Source organism: Oncorhynchus mykiss, chromosome 2 (assembly GCF_013265735.2).
Source record: "Oncorhynchus mykiss isolate Arlee chromosome 2, USDA_OmykA_1.1, whole genome shotgun sequence".
NCBI lineage: Eukaryota > Metazoa > Chordata > Actinopteri > Salmoniformes > Salmonidae > Oncorhynchus > Oncorhynchus mykiss.
The window spans coordinates 26,714,897-26,731,760 of NC_048566.1; the positions used below are offsets into that span (position 1 = coordinate 26,714,897).

Below are 16,864 nucleotides of genomic sequence, written 5' to 3' on the forward strand. Positions count from 1 at the left end.
CTGTGCTTCAGACAACAAACCGGCACAGATACCATATGTGAACATATCATACCTGACTTTTCAGTATATCCCTTTAACACAGGCCGGTTTGAGAGTGCTCTAGCACATCCCTAGTAAAGAACATCAACAACAAGGCCCGAAGGCTGTACAAGAGCATTTAACCGTATTACTGCCGTGCATGCGTCTTTAAACATGCACAACAGTGTCAACCTTTTCCGTCTCATTATCCATAATCTCTGTTCTATGCCAGAAGACATGTAATATACGTAGAAGCTGTTAAACCCAACCAGAGTGTAAGGCAGAGAGGTGAGGGAACATAACATCTAATGCATGTAGAGTGGCTGTGCACAGGCCCATAAAGGCCTAATGTTGTAACGTGAGTTATACAGGGAACATACCGGCGCTGGTCTGATTGGATGTGTTAAATGGAGGATGGTAATAGGAACCAAGGCCTCTCTGTTTGCATCATCATCATCTTCATCTATATTTCATTCACACTAGTATGGGGATGTTGTGTTGAAAGGCATTGTACTTTGCAGCACTAACAGATGTGATCAGAGGTTTATACAGGCTTCCAGCTTGTGCTTGCAGTCAGTCAGTCAGTCAGTCAGTCCCACCCTTCTCACCCCTCTCCTCATAATGTGTTTTCTCACTTATTTCCACTTCTTCACACCAGTGTCTCCCTCCTTCCCTCTGCTTCTCACAACACTATTAAGAATTGATAAGCTCTTTTCACCCTTCACTATTCCTTCTTGATCCTTCACTTTTCTTCCACCCAAACCCTTACTGAAGAGAGAATGGAAGAGCAGTGGAGAGAGAGAGAGAGAGAGAGAGAGAGAGAGAGAGAGAGGAGAGTGGAGAGGGAGTGTGTATCGACTAACGAGTCTGACGCTACAGACAAATCGGTATCCTTGGTAACTGCCTGGGCCTAATTTGTAAAGCCGAGTGCTGGATGTTATCAGTCTAAGTAAGCGCCTTCGTGCCGAGGTAAAATATACAGACATTGAATAGAGAAATGAGTACCTGTAGATGTAGAAATATAAAGAAGTCCCTAAAGTCATTAAAATAGATGTGCTTGCCGTGTTAGTATGCCGTTTTATCAGTTTAAATGTGCCCATTATCTAATGTAGTGAGGAGGACCTTTAGCTGATCTGTTGTCGAGAAGAGATGAAGTCCTGACGGACAGGGACAGGCTGTCTGCCTCGGTTCATTTCTCAAAGTTACATCAGCCCAAAGAGACTATGTCAGAGGCAAACCATCATCCCTTTTTAACAGTCGATGCTCCACAACAACCCCAGGGCCAAAGTCAAGGCTCTAACTCCCCCACTACAACTGTACTGCCTACATTCTACTTATGGATAACCTATAGATAGAGGAGGAGCTAAGAGACAAACCTGCCCACAGAGTGGACGTAGATTTATATTAGGACAGCCTGACAGACAGGACAGCCTGACAGACAGGAGTCCCAGGGGACTGGGCTGATTTTGGGCATGCAACACATTGGCATGGCTATGCTAAAGTGTATGTGTGTCCACCCACACACAAATCCCAAAAGCTCTGGTTCCATCTGTGAAGAGATGAGCTGCAAGCTGAAAGCAGAGCAGAGCCACAGGCAGTCTAACCATTAAACATCACACCACAACTAGGCTACAGGGAAGGGATTTTACTAAACATCACACCACAACTAGGCTACAGGGAAGGGATTTTACTAAACATCACACCACAACTAGGCTACAGGGAAGGGATTTTACTAAACATCACACCACAACTAGGCTACAGTGAAGGGATTTTACTAAACATCACACCACAACTAGGCTACAGGGAAGGGATTTGACTAAACATCACACCACAACTAGGCTACAGGGAAGGGATTTTACTAAACATCACACCACAACTAGGCTACAGGGAAGGGATTTGACTAAACATCACACCACAACTAGGCTACAGGGAAGGGATTTGACTAAACATCACACCACAACTAGGCTACAGGGAAGGGATTTGACTAAACATCACACCACAACTAGGCTACAGGGAAGGGATTTTACTAAACATCACACCACAACTAGGCTACAGTGAAGGTATTTTACTAAACATCACACCACAACTAGGCTACAGGGAAGGGATTTTGTCTCTACAAGTGTAATCTCCTTGAACGAATGAACTAGTTGAAGACAACTTGTTCTCTCTCTGGTGTGTGTGTGTGTGTGTGTGTGTGTGTGTGTGTGTGTGTGTGTGTGTGTGTGTGTGTGAATGAATTATCTTTCTGACAGACAGATATCCCCTTGGGCAGCAGCATGTAGCTGTCAATCCATGACGGTCCATACGACAACTAAAATATTGGTTAGGAAGACAGCATTACAGCCTTACTGCTGGTAGCCCAGATACACCCTACCTGCTAAGAAAATCCATATGAAGACAGAAATGTAGCCATCTCTCTCTGAGTGGGAGGGAACAAAACCCTGCTGCCTTCAAAACAATGACAGGCCCGTTGTGCCACACTCACACAACACTGACATCACTTTGTCAGGCTCCATTAAAATCAGACCCTGGGGATTCATCCAAAATGGCACCCTATTCCCTATATAGTGCACTACTTTGGACCAGAGCCCTGTGAACCCTGGTAAAAAAATAATGCACTATAAAGGGAATCTGGTGTCATTTGGGACGTAGCCTGAGAGAGGAGGGCCTACAACACAACACACACCAAACGGGGGGGGGGGGGGGGGGGGGGGGGGGGGGGGGGGGTTATTGTGACAAAGAAGAATGGCTGGAGTAATGGTTTAGAACAGTATATAGTACAGAGGAAGGGAGGGTAAGAGAGGGGGGAGAGAGAGAGGAAGAGTGGGAGGAGGGGAGAGGGAGATAAAGAGAGAGAGAAGAAAAGAGAGAAAGAGTGAGATAAATGAGTGAGGGTCACAGTGAATTATTTAGTAACCATTTCAAGCTATGGGTGACTGGATGCATTAGGGGACACAGTGACAGACAGTCCCTGGTCCCGAATGGTGTCTCTGGGGAGTCATTTGTCACCACTGGTTTGTAGGACACCAACGGTCTGATCATCATATCTCTTAAACACCAGCACACATCTTTCACACTTTTCTATGAGGAGAGTCATCAACACCTTAGAATGGATAGTGGGAGCTTCCCTCCCTCCCTGCAGAAACACTTAAAGGCAGATGTTTTAGAGGGACTCACCAACTGAAAGAGTCATTGTTTTGACATGAAACCTTTTTATGCCGTAATCCCGTCTGGTAAAGTGCCATGCGTAGGTAGTCCCACTGAAAAGTGGTCTTGTGGCTAAGAGCACTTAGGTAAGTGTAGCGTAAGGCCAGGGACAATGGGGGCACTCTCAAAGCTACAATATGCTAATCCTTTTTCAGAAAATTGGCAGCCCCACCAGTGTGAGGCTGGTGAAATGTCTTTTGAAATGACAATTGAACTCATTCCCAGATCCCAGATTGCACTTTTAAGAGCGGAGTTAGAAGGCAAAGGCAGAGCAGCATCTCTCTCAGTTTAAACAGCCTCCACACACACACCTCCTGCAGAACAGATGCCAACTGTGATTCAGACTAGACAGAACATCAAGGCCGTAATGACGATGAATCAGGGCTTCCATTTCAGAGAAGATGTAAAGAGAGCGATAACGGACGGTGACCTTGTGGACTACACACAAAGTGCTTCACAGCTGTATGCTTCTACATGACTCACCTGGAGTCGTGACAGTACAGTTTGTGTGCATGCGGAGTCGTGACAGTACAGTTTGTAGACAGACATACAGAGAGACAGAGAGACAGAGAGACAGAGAGACAGAGAGACAGCCAAGACAGCCCAGACAGCCCAGACAGACAGACAGACAGACAGACAGACAGACAGACAGACAGACAGACAGACAGACAGACAGGACAGACAGGACAGACAGGACAGACAGGACAGACAGGACAGACAGAGAGCCATAGAGACAGACATGCATAGAGGGGTGGAAAGGAGAAATTATAAAAGTTACCAGTATGGGCAGCTTAGCTTGTCACAGTTGTATCTCCAGCTACTAATCAGGGCCAGTCGCTTTGGCTGAAATAATCTGCTAAATGGTATATATTCTTATTACCTGGTGGCCCCTCATCCTCTGGAAGTGTCCGATGGTGTCACTGATTGTGTAGACCCGTACATGGCCCATGTGGAGACGGCCGGAGGGGTACGGGAACATAGACAGGACATAAAACTTCTTCCTATGGGAACTCTGGGGAATACAACAAACACATGCTCAGGGAAATAGACTTCGTGAGGCTTGTGATAGCCTCGCAATCAATAATTATACAAAATGTTTGACAGGAACTAGCCCTACAAATCTGTGTCTGGCAACATGTGATTAGCGCAACTAACCTGTAGGAATACCAGTCGTATAGCTTAATGTGTTATAAAAATGATTGAAAACAAAAATGGGCTTTTTGGTCTTCATTTAGGGTTAGAAGTGTGGGTGAGGTTAGGGTTAGGATTAGGTTCAGAATCAGATTTGAGGATTTTGTGGTTAAGCCCCTATGGGTTATACAGCCTGGGTCAGTGCTAGACTACACTCCTAGCTACTGGATTATTCTGTCTGTATGTCTGGGTGCAGATGCAGCTGGTTTCCAGAGTGTGTGAGGCAGCACAGATTCCCAGTGTCTTTGAGAAAGGCCAGCCAGGCCAGATAGCCCCTCACTCTGCCATCAATCTGGACTACACACAGTCTGCCTCCCAAATGGCACCCTATCTCCTACAGGCCATGGTCAAAAGTAGTGCAAGAATCTCAATTTCGTCAAGAATCTTGTTCTGGAGGCAGCTCTGCATAGTGGTCACTAGCTGGCACAGCCACACAAAGTCATAAAATCTGATTTCAAACTTAATCTTAACACTTACCTCACCCACACGGCTAATCCTAATGCCTAACCCTACATTAAGACTGAAAAGCACATTTCTGTTTTCATACATTTTTACAATATAGCCAATTTTGACTTTGCAGCTGGCCTATCTAAGGGGCAATCGCTCAGTTCTGCCTCCATGACAAAACTCATAACAATAAATGTCAACCTGCGCAAAAAATAGGAAATAGGTTGCCATTTGGGACTTTACTCTGAATGAATCACCCAAGGTCAAGAGGGGCCTGAATAACTCAATGAGCGCAGACTGACTAAACAACGGCTCAAATTATCTTGAAGGAGCTCATTGATGGACTGAAGACTTTTTGTGTGGAAAGCCTGGGCTGAATCATGATGCATTGTGTGTTTGTAACAATGTCGTGACAACATTGGATGTCAGGGTCAGCTACAGTACTATTTGCCTTGGAGGACTGTTGATGGTCGTGACAACAGTAACCAAAAACAGACGGACAAACAGGAGACTGTGAATAGGTTACTTCATTACTAAGCATATTACGCCTATAAGTCAAGAATATTAGACAGTAAGAGAATGATTTAATGAATGTTGAGTCTACGCAAACCAGAAGGCCTCCCAAAGGGAACACTAAACAGGGTTCAACCAGACAGACACACAAACTCAGCAAACAAATAAATGTCCTCTCACTGTCAACTGCATTTATTTTCAGCAAACTTAACATGTGTAAATATTTGTATGAACATAAGATTCAACAACAGACATAAACTGAACAAGTTCCACAGACATGTGACTAAAATAAATGGAATAATGTGTCCCTGATCAAAGGGGGGGTCAAAATCAACAGCAACAGTCAGTATCTGGTGTGGCCACCAGCTGCATTAAGTACTGCAGTGCATCTCCTCCTCATGGACTGCACCAGATTTGCCAGTTCTTGATGTGATATGTTACCCCACTCTTCCACCAAGGCACATGCAAGTTCCCGGACATTTCTGGGGGGGAATGGCCCTATCCCTCACCCTCCAATCCAACAGGTCCCAGACGTGCTCAATGCGATTGAGATCCGGGTTCTTTGCTGGCCATGGCAGAACACTGACATTCCTGTCTTGCAGGAAATCACGCACAAAACGAGCAGTATGGCTGGTGGCATTGTCATTCTGGAGGGTCATGTCAGGTTGAGCTAGCAGGAAGGGTACCACATGAGGAGGAGGTTGTCTTCCCTGTAACGCACAGCGTTGAGATTGCCTGCAACGACAACAAGCTCAGTCCGATGATGCTGAGACACACCACCCCAGACCATGACGGACCCTCCACCTCCAAATCGATCCCGCTCCAGAGTACAAGCCTCGGTGTAAAGCTCAATCCTTCGACGATAAACGCAAATCCAACCATCACCCCTGGTGAGACAAAACCGCAAATCGTCAGTGAAGAGCACTTATTGCCCGTCCTGTCTGGTCCAGCGACGGTGGCTTTGTGCCCATAGGCGACGTTGTTGCTAGTGATGTCTGGTGAGGACCTGCCTTACAACAGGCTTACAAGCTCTCAGTCCAGCCTCTCTCAGCCTATTGCGGACAGTCGGAGCACTGATGGAGGGATTGTGCGTTCCTGGTGTAACTCAGGCAGTTGTTTGCCATCCTGTACCTGTCCCGCAGGTGTGATGTTCGGATGTACCGATCCTGTGCAGGTGTTGTTACACGTGGTCTGACACTCCGTCCTGTCTCCCTGTAGCGCTGTCTTAGGCGTCTCACAGTACGGACATTGCAATTTATTGCCCTTGCCACATCTGCAGTCCTCATACCTCCTTACAGCATGCCTAAGGCATGTTCACGCAGATGAGCAGGGACCCTGGGTATCTTTCTTTTTGTGTTTTTCAGAGTCAGTTGAAAGGCCTCTTTAGTGTCCTAAGTTTTCATAACTGTGACCTTAATTGCCTAACATCTGTAAGCTGTTAGTGTCTTAACGACCGTTCCACAGGTGCATGTTCATTAATTGTTTATGGTTCATTGAACAAGCATGAGAAACCGTGTTTAAACACTTTACAATGAAGATCTGTGAAGTTATTTGGATTTTTACTAATTATCTTTGAAAGACAGTGTCCTGAAAAAGGGCCGTTTCTTTTTTTGCTGAGTGTATAAACATAGCAATAGGCCCAGGTACTAATATCCCATGACGACTATGGTTATTCTGAAGGATGCTGCTTAATTACCAGAGTATGGTTGAATATTAGGCTAGATTATAATTGGAACTAAAGCCAGGGGTGTTTTAAAATATGAATCTGACAATCTTTCCCCGAAGCCTCTACTAAGGGCCATCAGAAAGCAAAGAAAGAACTTAAGAATTGCTGCCAACTCACCTCCTCCAGCGTATCCCTCCGCCACTGCTCCATGATACGGGGGTGCCACCACTGCTCCACCCTGCGTCTGGTGTCCGCTTTATAGTTCCTGTCCCAGACCCCTGTCTCACTGAACAGGGTCCGAGCCCCGTGTCTGGGGCAGGGGGAGAGGAGGCGGGGCAGGGGGGCACGGTCAGCCCTGGACCTGGGTCGCCCCAACCCCAACCTGAACAGGCCACTGCCACGAAGGCAGAGAGACACTCTGTACGCTGCCATCTGCATGGCTCTGTTACCTAGGTAACAGGACACAGTTCTATTAGTCAGTGCTCTGCTCACAAGAAAAGACAGCAGAGCATACAGTAGCTGCAGCCAAAGCCTCAGTCAGCTTGTACCCATTCTTAAGGAAAATAGGCTGCTAGGAACAGGATGAAAATAACAGCCTGGAGTTTGATTCTGGTTAACAATAGTTGTTGAGTAATACCTGTTCATTAACACAGTAATAGATGTTTAATAACACCTGAAGGCATCAGATTACATAAGGCAAAAACTTTGCTGAAAAAAGGCACACACACACACAGTCGCCAAGGTAACCTGATAAGATATTATTGGGCAAATCCATTTGAATTCAATCCCTTTTTGACAGCACTCATTTTGATTTGAACGATATCTTCCATACATATTTGCCCATTGTAGAAGTGCTCAGAAAGTGAATTTTTGCACCTCAATGTATGTAATTTTGCATACCCCATCATACCATGAGAAATACATGTCTACGTCACTGTAAAAGATACACGAGGTTGATCAAATTTAAAAGCTTACAAACAGGGTTGTCAAACTATTTTATAATGTCTGGGATTTTCGTAATTTTATATGTATTATTTATATTTTTTCATATTCACATATGTTGTAGCTTAGACCCTATTTTACATCATCTTAGGTTTTTGTGTTGTGCCTGCTATCAGTTGAGAAAACATTCTCTTGGATAAAGGGGTGGGTGTCATGTTTTGGCTGACACATTTACTAAAATGGGTATAAAATCTATTTTAAACTTTCAAATGGTACCACAGAGATGGTTGGAGGTCCACACATCAGAGAATGTTGACTTGAATGGAAATATCAGTTGTTTTGTATTATACTGTCAATCCTCCATAGAAAACCTATTGAACTCATAGAAATATAGACAACAGAATAGCCATGACCATTTAAGTTGACATTCAACGGTGGGTGGACTGGCAGTCATCATTGTGGTAGTAATTAGATGTTAACATTTTTATTTAATATAAAATGTCAATGGTGTACAAGTCAAATTGCAGTGGTCTGAAGAGATAGGTCCATAGGGTCGAAGCTTCAAAGTATGCGATTATAATTGAGAGAAAAAATCCAGAAAATCACATTGTAGGATTTTTAATGAATTTATTTTCAAATTATGGTGGAAAATAAGTATTTGGTCACCTACAAACAAGCAGGATTTCTGGCTCTCACAGACCTGTAATTTCTTCTTTAAGAGGCTCCTCTGTCCTCCACTCGTTACCTGTATTAATGGCACCTGTTTGAACTTGTTATCAGTATAAAAGACACCTTTCCACAACCTCAAACAGTCACACTCCAAACTCCACTATGGCCAAGACCAAAGAGCTGTCAAAGGACACCAGAAACAAAATTGTAGACCTGCACCAGGCTGGGAAGACTGAATCTGCAATAGGTAAGCAGCTTGGTTTGAAGAAATCAACTGTGGGAGCAATTATTAGGAAATGGAAGACATACAAGACCACTGATAATCTCCCTCGATCTGGGGCTCCACGCAAGATCTCACCCCGTGGGGTCAAAATGATCACAAGAACGGTGAGCAAAAATCCCAAAACCACACGGGGGGACCTAGTGACCTGCAGAGGGCTAGGACCAAAGTAACAAAGCCTACCATCAGTAACACACTACGCCGCCGGGGACTCAAATCCTGCAGTGCCAGACGTGTTCCCCTGCTTAAGCCAGTACATGTCCAGGCCCGTCTGAAGTTTTCTAGAGAGCATTTGGATGATCCAGAAGAAGATTGGGAGAATGTCATATGGTCAGATGAAACCAAAACATAACTTTTTGGTAAAAACTCAACTCGTCGTGTTTGGAGGACAAAGAATGCTGAGTTGCATCCAAAGAACACCATACCCACTGTGAAGCATGGGGGTGGAAACATCATGCTTTGGGGCTGTTTTTCTGCAAAGGGACCAGGACGACTGATCAGTGTAAAGGAAAGAATGAATGGGGCCATGTATCATGAGATTTTGAGTGAAAACCTCCTTCCATCAGCAAGGGCATTGAAGATGAAACATGGCTGGGTCTTTCAGCATGACAATGATCCCAAACACACCGCCCAGGCAACGAAGGAGTGGCTTCATAAGAAGCATTTCAAGGTCCTGGAGTGGCCTAGCCAGTCTCCAGATCTCAACCCCATAGAAAATCTTTGGAGGGAGTTGAAAGTCCGTGTTGCCCAGCAACAGCCCCAAAACATCACTGCTCTAGAGGAGATCTGCATGGAGGAATGGGCCAAAATACCAGCAACAGTGTGTGAAAACCTTGAAGACTCATAGAAAACGTTTGACCTCTGTTATTGCCAACAAAGGGTATATAACAAAGTATTGAGATAAACTTTTGTTATTGACCAAATACTTATTTTCCACCAAAATCTGCAAATAAATTCATTAAAAATCCTACAATGTGATTTTCTGGATTTTTTTCTCTCATTTTGTCTGTCATTAGTTGAAGTGTACCTATGATGAAAATTACAGGACTCTCATCTTTTTAAGTGGGAGAACTTGCACAATTGGTGGCTGACTAAATACTTTTTTGCCCCACTGTAAGTCAAGGCCATCTAGTAATTTAAGTGGGTCAGACGTGTCAACCTACAACTGCCTCTAGTAGTAGGGTATTTTCCTGGTCACTAAATCATCATTGCAAGACTGCCATAGAAGACATACAGAATGCTAGACTATATCCCTGAGCTGTGTGCCTATGAAGGGACCCCCTGGGAACTTCTCTAAAGAGCCTATAGCCTAGTGGTAGTTAGCTCGTCCATATCTATACAGAAGTTGACACACTGATACACTCAATTAATCTGCAAGCCTACTGATATGGATAACTTGAATGAGTTGGTTTCACATAAGTTATCCATCTTTGAGAATTCAACAAAATGTTTAGTACCTCCATATATATCAAACAAATCACACACAAAATCACTACATGCAAACAGTATATGTCAGTATCTTTCATGCACGACCAAGTCAATAACATGGAAAAATGTGAAATTATGATTGTCTGCAGAATGTAGAGCAAGTGTCACTCGCTCACCAGCCAGCAGCATTCATTCTCCTCAAACACCCACTCAAACCATAGATAGAGACATCTGCTCTGCTGTAGCCGAGCTACTCTATGGTCTCTATGGGAGATCAGTGCAATGCCACAAACACACTATCCTCCAGCTAGAGCAGAGAGGGATATAGAGAAAGAGACATAAACAAGGTTGTGTCTGTGCATATGAGAGTGTGTAGGAGAGAGAGATAGAGGATGAGATGTTTCTATGGTTACATTGACACTTGTGAATGCCATATCTTTACCATGGAGAGCCTTGCATACACCTTGAGAGATTCAGGCGATGCAAATCACGTTGTTCCAAGTTCACATAGGGTAAATACATTAGCATTTGTGTAAGACAATAATGTTATGTGCTTGTTAGTTATTCAAGAAATTAATCACGAATACAGTTAATAAGAAACATAGCTAGCTAGCTAAGTTAGATCGCGATTCGAGCCATCCATTATTGACATGACACTGACAGCCACATTAGCTAGCTAGTGACATTCGTAAGCTAGATAAATTGTTGAACGTCTGTGAAAAAATAGCTTTGATCACAGGGTTTGAAGTTACTCACTGGGTTCAATTTCCAAATCCTTGCATTAAGCGATATGATTTTTAACATGATCCATTATCTATATCAGATTAAAAATGTTATTGTGCACGTAAAATCGTGCTCCTGTTGTCATAGCTCACACCTCCATGTGCGCCGCCATGTTTGTTTTTAAAAGCTTTATTGACAGCTTCCTCTTAGAACATTGTAACAGGGTGGGTTCCTAAGTACTTTACTGATAAACACTAATGTTTTTTTTTAGTTAATTGCTATGGATGTTAAATTAAGAGGTTAAATACACATTTGATATATCATTATGTGCTTTTTTTTATACATGTAGGGGTTAATGGGTTCTTCAACACATACTGAATGTGGATATCCCTCTGAAGAACCCTTTTTGGTTCCAGGTAGTACTCTTTTAGTGTTAGGTGGAACTATTTTGGGTTCCATGTAAAAACCCTTTCCACAGAGAGTTCTACATGGATCCCAAAAGGGTTCTACCTACGGGGACAGCTGAAGAACCCTTTTGGAACCCTTTTTTTTCTGAGTGTAGAATGTTACATGTCATCTGTGTGGCACACTTTTGCAGGACCCTAGACTTTATTTTATACCCAACAGTCATCCAAAACGGGTCTGGTCTGTTCCACAACTCAACTGTATGGGCAACCTGGTGAGTTAGGGGATCTCTCTTACAGTGTGTGGCTATCTTTCTCTGCAGCTGTGCTCATATATTGATTTTGTGAGTGTGTGTGTGTGTGTGTGTGTGTGTGTGTGTGTGTGTGTGTGTGTGTGTGTGTGTGTGTGTGTGTGTGTGTGTGTGTGTGTGTGTGTGTGTGTGTGTGTGTGTGTGTGTGTGTGTGTGTGTGTGTGTGTGTGTGTGTGTGCGTGCGTGCGTGCGTGCATGTGTGTGTGTCTGTGTGTTTGTGCATGCCGGCGGGCATGTGAGTTCATCTGAGTTCCTGTGTATGCCTACCTGACAAGACATCTTGTTATTATTCCCAAAATGAAAACAAATCAGTTCACTGAAACCAATCAAAACATGATGGATGAATGTATATGCAAATGTAAGAATTTTGGATACTAAGTAATAGAAAAGTCTATTTGAAGTTTTGAATGAAGTTAGATGGGATAGGAGTGAGACTATTTTCTCAAGGTCAGCACGTCCTAGTTTCACAGTCAGCTCTACTTCTCGTTTGTTCATTGTTGTCAATGTGCTGTGAATATCCTTCAAACAACAAAACTTTTATCTGTTTCACTGTCATAACAGACACCATACCCACTGATAAAAATTCAGTATAGGCATTCTCAGTGTCGCCTTGATGCAATTTTTCCCATAGTTGTGATCTCAAAGGGAAAAGCTTGCAGTTGCATTCTCAAATGACAGGGTTTCTGCCCACATTGTCAACCTGTTTTATCGCATGATGATATCCTCAGGAACCAACTGAAAGAAATACAGTCACTTTGACAATAACAGTCAGCAATGACCAAGATATAATGTGTAGTCAACCCCAATTTCTGTCTTCTAATTTAGTCTGTATTACATTCAGTGAGTCTGTATTACATTCAGTGCGTTTGTATTACATTCAGTGTGTCTGTATTACATTCAGTGTGTCTGTATTACATTCAGTGAATCTGTATTACATTCAGTGAGTCTGTATTACATTCAGTGTGTCTGTATTACATTCAGTGAATCTGTATTACATTCAGTGAGTCTGTATTACATTCTGTGAGTCTGTATTACATTTAGTGAGTCTGTATAACGTTCTGTGAGTCTGTATTACATTCAGTGAGTCTGTATTACATAGGTTATGGAGTGTTTGGTGTCAATAAAGGGAAATAGTTGACTTTAGGCTACACATAAGTTATTGTTCTCATTCAAATTAAATAACTAGGATCTAACAGCTAAATATTGAGCTATACATGTTAAAAGTTCAAACTTTACACTACAGAGTTTGCTAAATTTTATTAATTGCAATGGCTGGCAGGCATGAGACAGTTCTGCTGGTTACCTTAGCAACCCTTTTATCTCCACACCAGATTATTTTCCGTTAAAGGATTTAGATTTATGGAACTGGGAGTTAGGCGAACCAACAAACACACGCACACATACACACACACACACACACACACATAAAGTCTCTCCTCAAACTTGTTACAGAGAATCACTAACTACATCGAAACTGAAAGGCCTTCTGTTATGTCTTGCAGTAGCACGTGCCTCTTTGATGTCGACTTCCATGGTAATATGATGACTGTACAGAGTATAGACTAGTGTTTCCATGCACTCCATCTCCATTACAGAAGAGATAGATCCAACGTGGAGGAGGATGCCTCATCTAATCAGAGGCATTTCTCTATGAGAGATCCCCTGAGCATGCACCTTTGATCTGACTAACTAGCAGACAGAGGGAAGGAACACAGAAAAGGGGAAAATAGAAGTGAAAGATGGAGACGGGTGGGTGGTGGAGGTGTGGTGTGGTGGACAGGATAGCAAGCGGCAGAGAAGCAGCACAGAACAGAAAGGCTCTGCACTATCCATAGTCTGACGTCAGTGTGCTAAACTAAACCTGGGGTGCCGTGGCCGCTCTCCTTTCACATTGTACATCCGAGTCAAGAGGACCACGTCCCTGCCCAGGGCACAACTCACAGGATGTGCCCACAGGAGAAAAAGATGGAAGAGGAAAATGGGTTTTTGACACTATTTAAAAAGCTTTCTCCTACTGCTCTTTTAAATAATAAGCTTCCTTCATCTTGATCACTGTTGAATGAATGAACGAACAGGACACTGGGCACATAAGTACAGTACTTATGTACTTGATACATTCATGAAGGTCAAAATTCTCCTTCGATTCAAGGTGGATTGAGTACTGTTCTATCATCTGATCTTAAAAATAAAGAAACAAGGCCAGTAGGAGGATTGTCATGAAACTATAAGAGGACTGCCTATGAGTTGTATAGATAGACAATGGATTCTATTTAGAATATTGAGAATAGGATGAGTTTGTCTGAGGGTCACTAATCCTAAAGTCAATCTCCATTGATGTGTTTTGATGTTGTGGTTCAATACAGACCCTTAGCTAAAGACACAAGGTGAAACAGCCTGGGAGTTCACTTCACAGTGTGAGGGAGTTCTCTGTGTGGGCAAGGGTTTTATCTTCCTGGACTCTGTACTGTTAAAATAGAACGACTCAAAACACTATCATTGTGTAGTAAAATCATAAATAGTGCACTTCAACTGAGATCTGGTGTTTGGAGGGTGTTTGAATGGAAACGCAGTGTAAGTGTTCTGATAGACTGAATGGATTTCAAAACAGAATGGAAGGACCCTGAAACACCAGTGGTTCCACAATCTGAATAATTGTATTTTTAGGAGGGTTGTGAAAACCCTTTTTGGTGTTTCAGTGCATGTAAAAGGCAGCATCGAAACACAAAAATAATGTTTTGTTAGACTGTTTCTCTCCTTCAATCAAATGGTTTTACATTTCTAATTGGTTTCTAGCATAAATATTGATTGATGATTTTCAGTCAATATTTTTATTAACATTTTAAAGAAGACTATGATGTGAAAATGGTTCCTATATGGTAGACTTTGGGATTTGTTATAGGCCACAGTTGCCAGGTCCATTGTGAGATTATAAATAACGTTACAATCAAAATGATTTAAATTATAGCAGAGGTAACATGTGAGAACATACAGTTGAAGTCGGAAGTTTACATCCACCTTAGCCAAATCAATTTAAACTCCGTTTTTAACAATTCCTGACATTTAATCCTAGTAAACATTCCCTGTCTTAGATAATTTAGGATCACCACTTTATTTCAAGAATGTGAAATGTCAGAATAATAGTAGAGAGAATGATTTATTTCAGCTTTTCTTTCTTTCATCACATTCCGAGTGGGTCAGAAGTTTACATACACTCAATTAGTATTTGGTAGCATTGCCTTTAAATTGTTTTCCTTAGGTCAAATGTTTCAGGTAGCTTTCCACAAGCTTCCCACAATAAATTGGGTGAATTTTTGCCCATTCCTCCTGACAGAGCTGGTGTAACTGAGTCAGGTTTGTAGGCCTCCTTGCTCGCACAAGATTTTTCAGTTTTGCCCACAAATTTTCTATGGGATTAAGGTCATGGCTTTGTGATGGCCACTCCAATAGCTTGACTTTGTTGTCCTTAAGCCATTTTGCCACAACTATTGAAGTATGCTTGGAGTCATTGTTCATTTGGAAGACCCATCTGCGACCAAGCTTAACTTCCTGACTAATGTCTTGAGATGTTGCTTCAATGTATCCACATAATTTTCCTGCCTCATGATGCCATCTATTTTGTGAAGTGCACCAGACCCTCCTGCAGCAAAGCACCCCCATATCATGATGGTGTTCTTCGGCTTGTAAGCCTCCCCTTTTGTCCTCCAAACATAACGATGGTCATTATGGCCAAGCAATTCTATTTTTGTTTCCTCAGGACAGAGAACATTTCTCCAAAAAGTATGATCTTTGTCCCCATGGGCAGTTGCAAACCGTAGTCTGGCTTTTTTATGGCGGTTTTAGAGCAGTGGCTTCTTCCTTGCTGAGCTGCCTTTCAGGTTATGTCAATATAGGACTTGTTTTACTGTGGATATAGATACTTTTGTAACTCTTTCTTCCAGCATCTTCACAAGATCCTTTGCTGTGGTTCTGGGATTGATTTGCACTTTTCGCACCAAAATACGTTCATCTCTAGGAGACAGAAGGCGTCTCCTTCCTGAGCGGTATGACGGCTGCGTGGTCTCATGGTGTTTATACTTGCATACTATTGTTTGTACAGATGAACATGATACCTTCAGGCATTTGGAAATTGCTCCCAAGGATGAACCAGACTTAGAGGTCTACAATTGTTTTTCTGAGGTCTTAGCTGATTTATTTTGATTTTCCAATGATGTCAAGCAAAGAGGCACTGAGTTTGAAGGTAGGCCTTGAAATACATCCACAGGTACACCTCAAATGACTCAAATGATGTCAATTAGCCTATCAGAAGCTTCTAAAGCCATGACATCATTTTCTGGAATTTTCCAAGCTGTTTGAAGGCACAGTCAACTTAATGTATGTAAACTTCTGACCCACTGGAATTGTGATGCAGTGAATTATGAGTGAAATAATCTGTCTGTAATTGTTAGAAAAATGACTTGTGTCATGCACAAAGTAGATGTCCTAACCGACATGCCAAAACTATAGTTTGTTAACAAGAAATGTGTGGAGTGGTTGAAAATGAGTTTTAATGACTCCAACCTAAGTGTATGTAAACCTCCGACTTCATTGTAACGGTTATATGAGATCAAATTTGGAGGACTGTGGGTTATTTCAATGGTTGCAATGAACCAGGAATGTCATTTTATTGTGATTTTTGGGAGCTTGTTTTGGTTTGGAGGGGACACACAGGATAAGTGACTCAGTGGTTGGGTTAAGACTCTCTTTCACCCTTCATCTATTTTTCTATCATCCTCTCCATTTTAGTTTCACAATTATTACAGGATTCCACTTCTTTAATTTGCATTTTAAGTAATAGATCTCAAACCAATATAGTAAAATAACACAGCCATCTATTCATCAACAATTACTCTGGGATGAGCTAATGACTGACATATTTGATCCACTCCCTCTTTGCCTTTGAATGTCAGTTCAAACACTTTCTCTGATGCCTATTTTCAAACTAATGTAATCTCTTCTGCAAGCAGAAGTCTACCTCCACCCACACCCCTCCTCCCTCCCTCCCACCTCTCAGGCTCAACCATGACAA

At 42.6% G+C, this 16,864-nt stretch overlaps 1 protein-coding gene across 1 annotated transcript in view; it reads right to left on the reverse strand.

Annotated features, from left to right (window-relative positions):
• The window catches only part of lars2 (leucyl-tRNA synthetase 2, mitochondrial), a 42,803-nt gene extending 31,539 nt beyond the window's left edge, over positions 1 to 11,264 (reverse strand). The window contains exons 1-3 of the mRNA XM_036943665.1: positions 11,118 to 11,264; positions 7,220 to 7,491; positions 4,106 to 4,237 (exon numbers count right to left, since the gene is read on the reverse strand). Of these exons, the coding sequence (XP_036799560.1) occupies positions 4,106 to 4,237; positions 7,220 to 7,480 (393 nt within the window). The 5' untranslated portion in view covers positions 7,481 to 7,491; positions 11,118 to 11,264. The remainder of the gene's footprint in view (positions 1 to 4,105; positions 4,238 to 7,219; positions 7,492 to 11,117) is intronic.
• Positions 11,265 to 16,864: the final 5,600 nt, after the last annotated feature.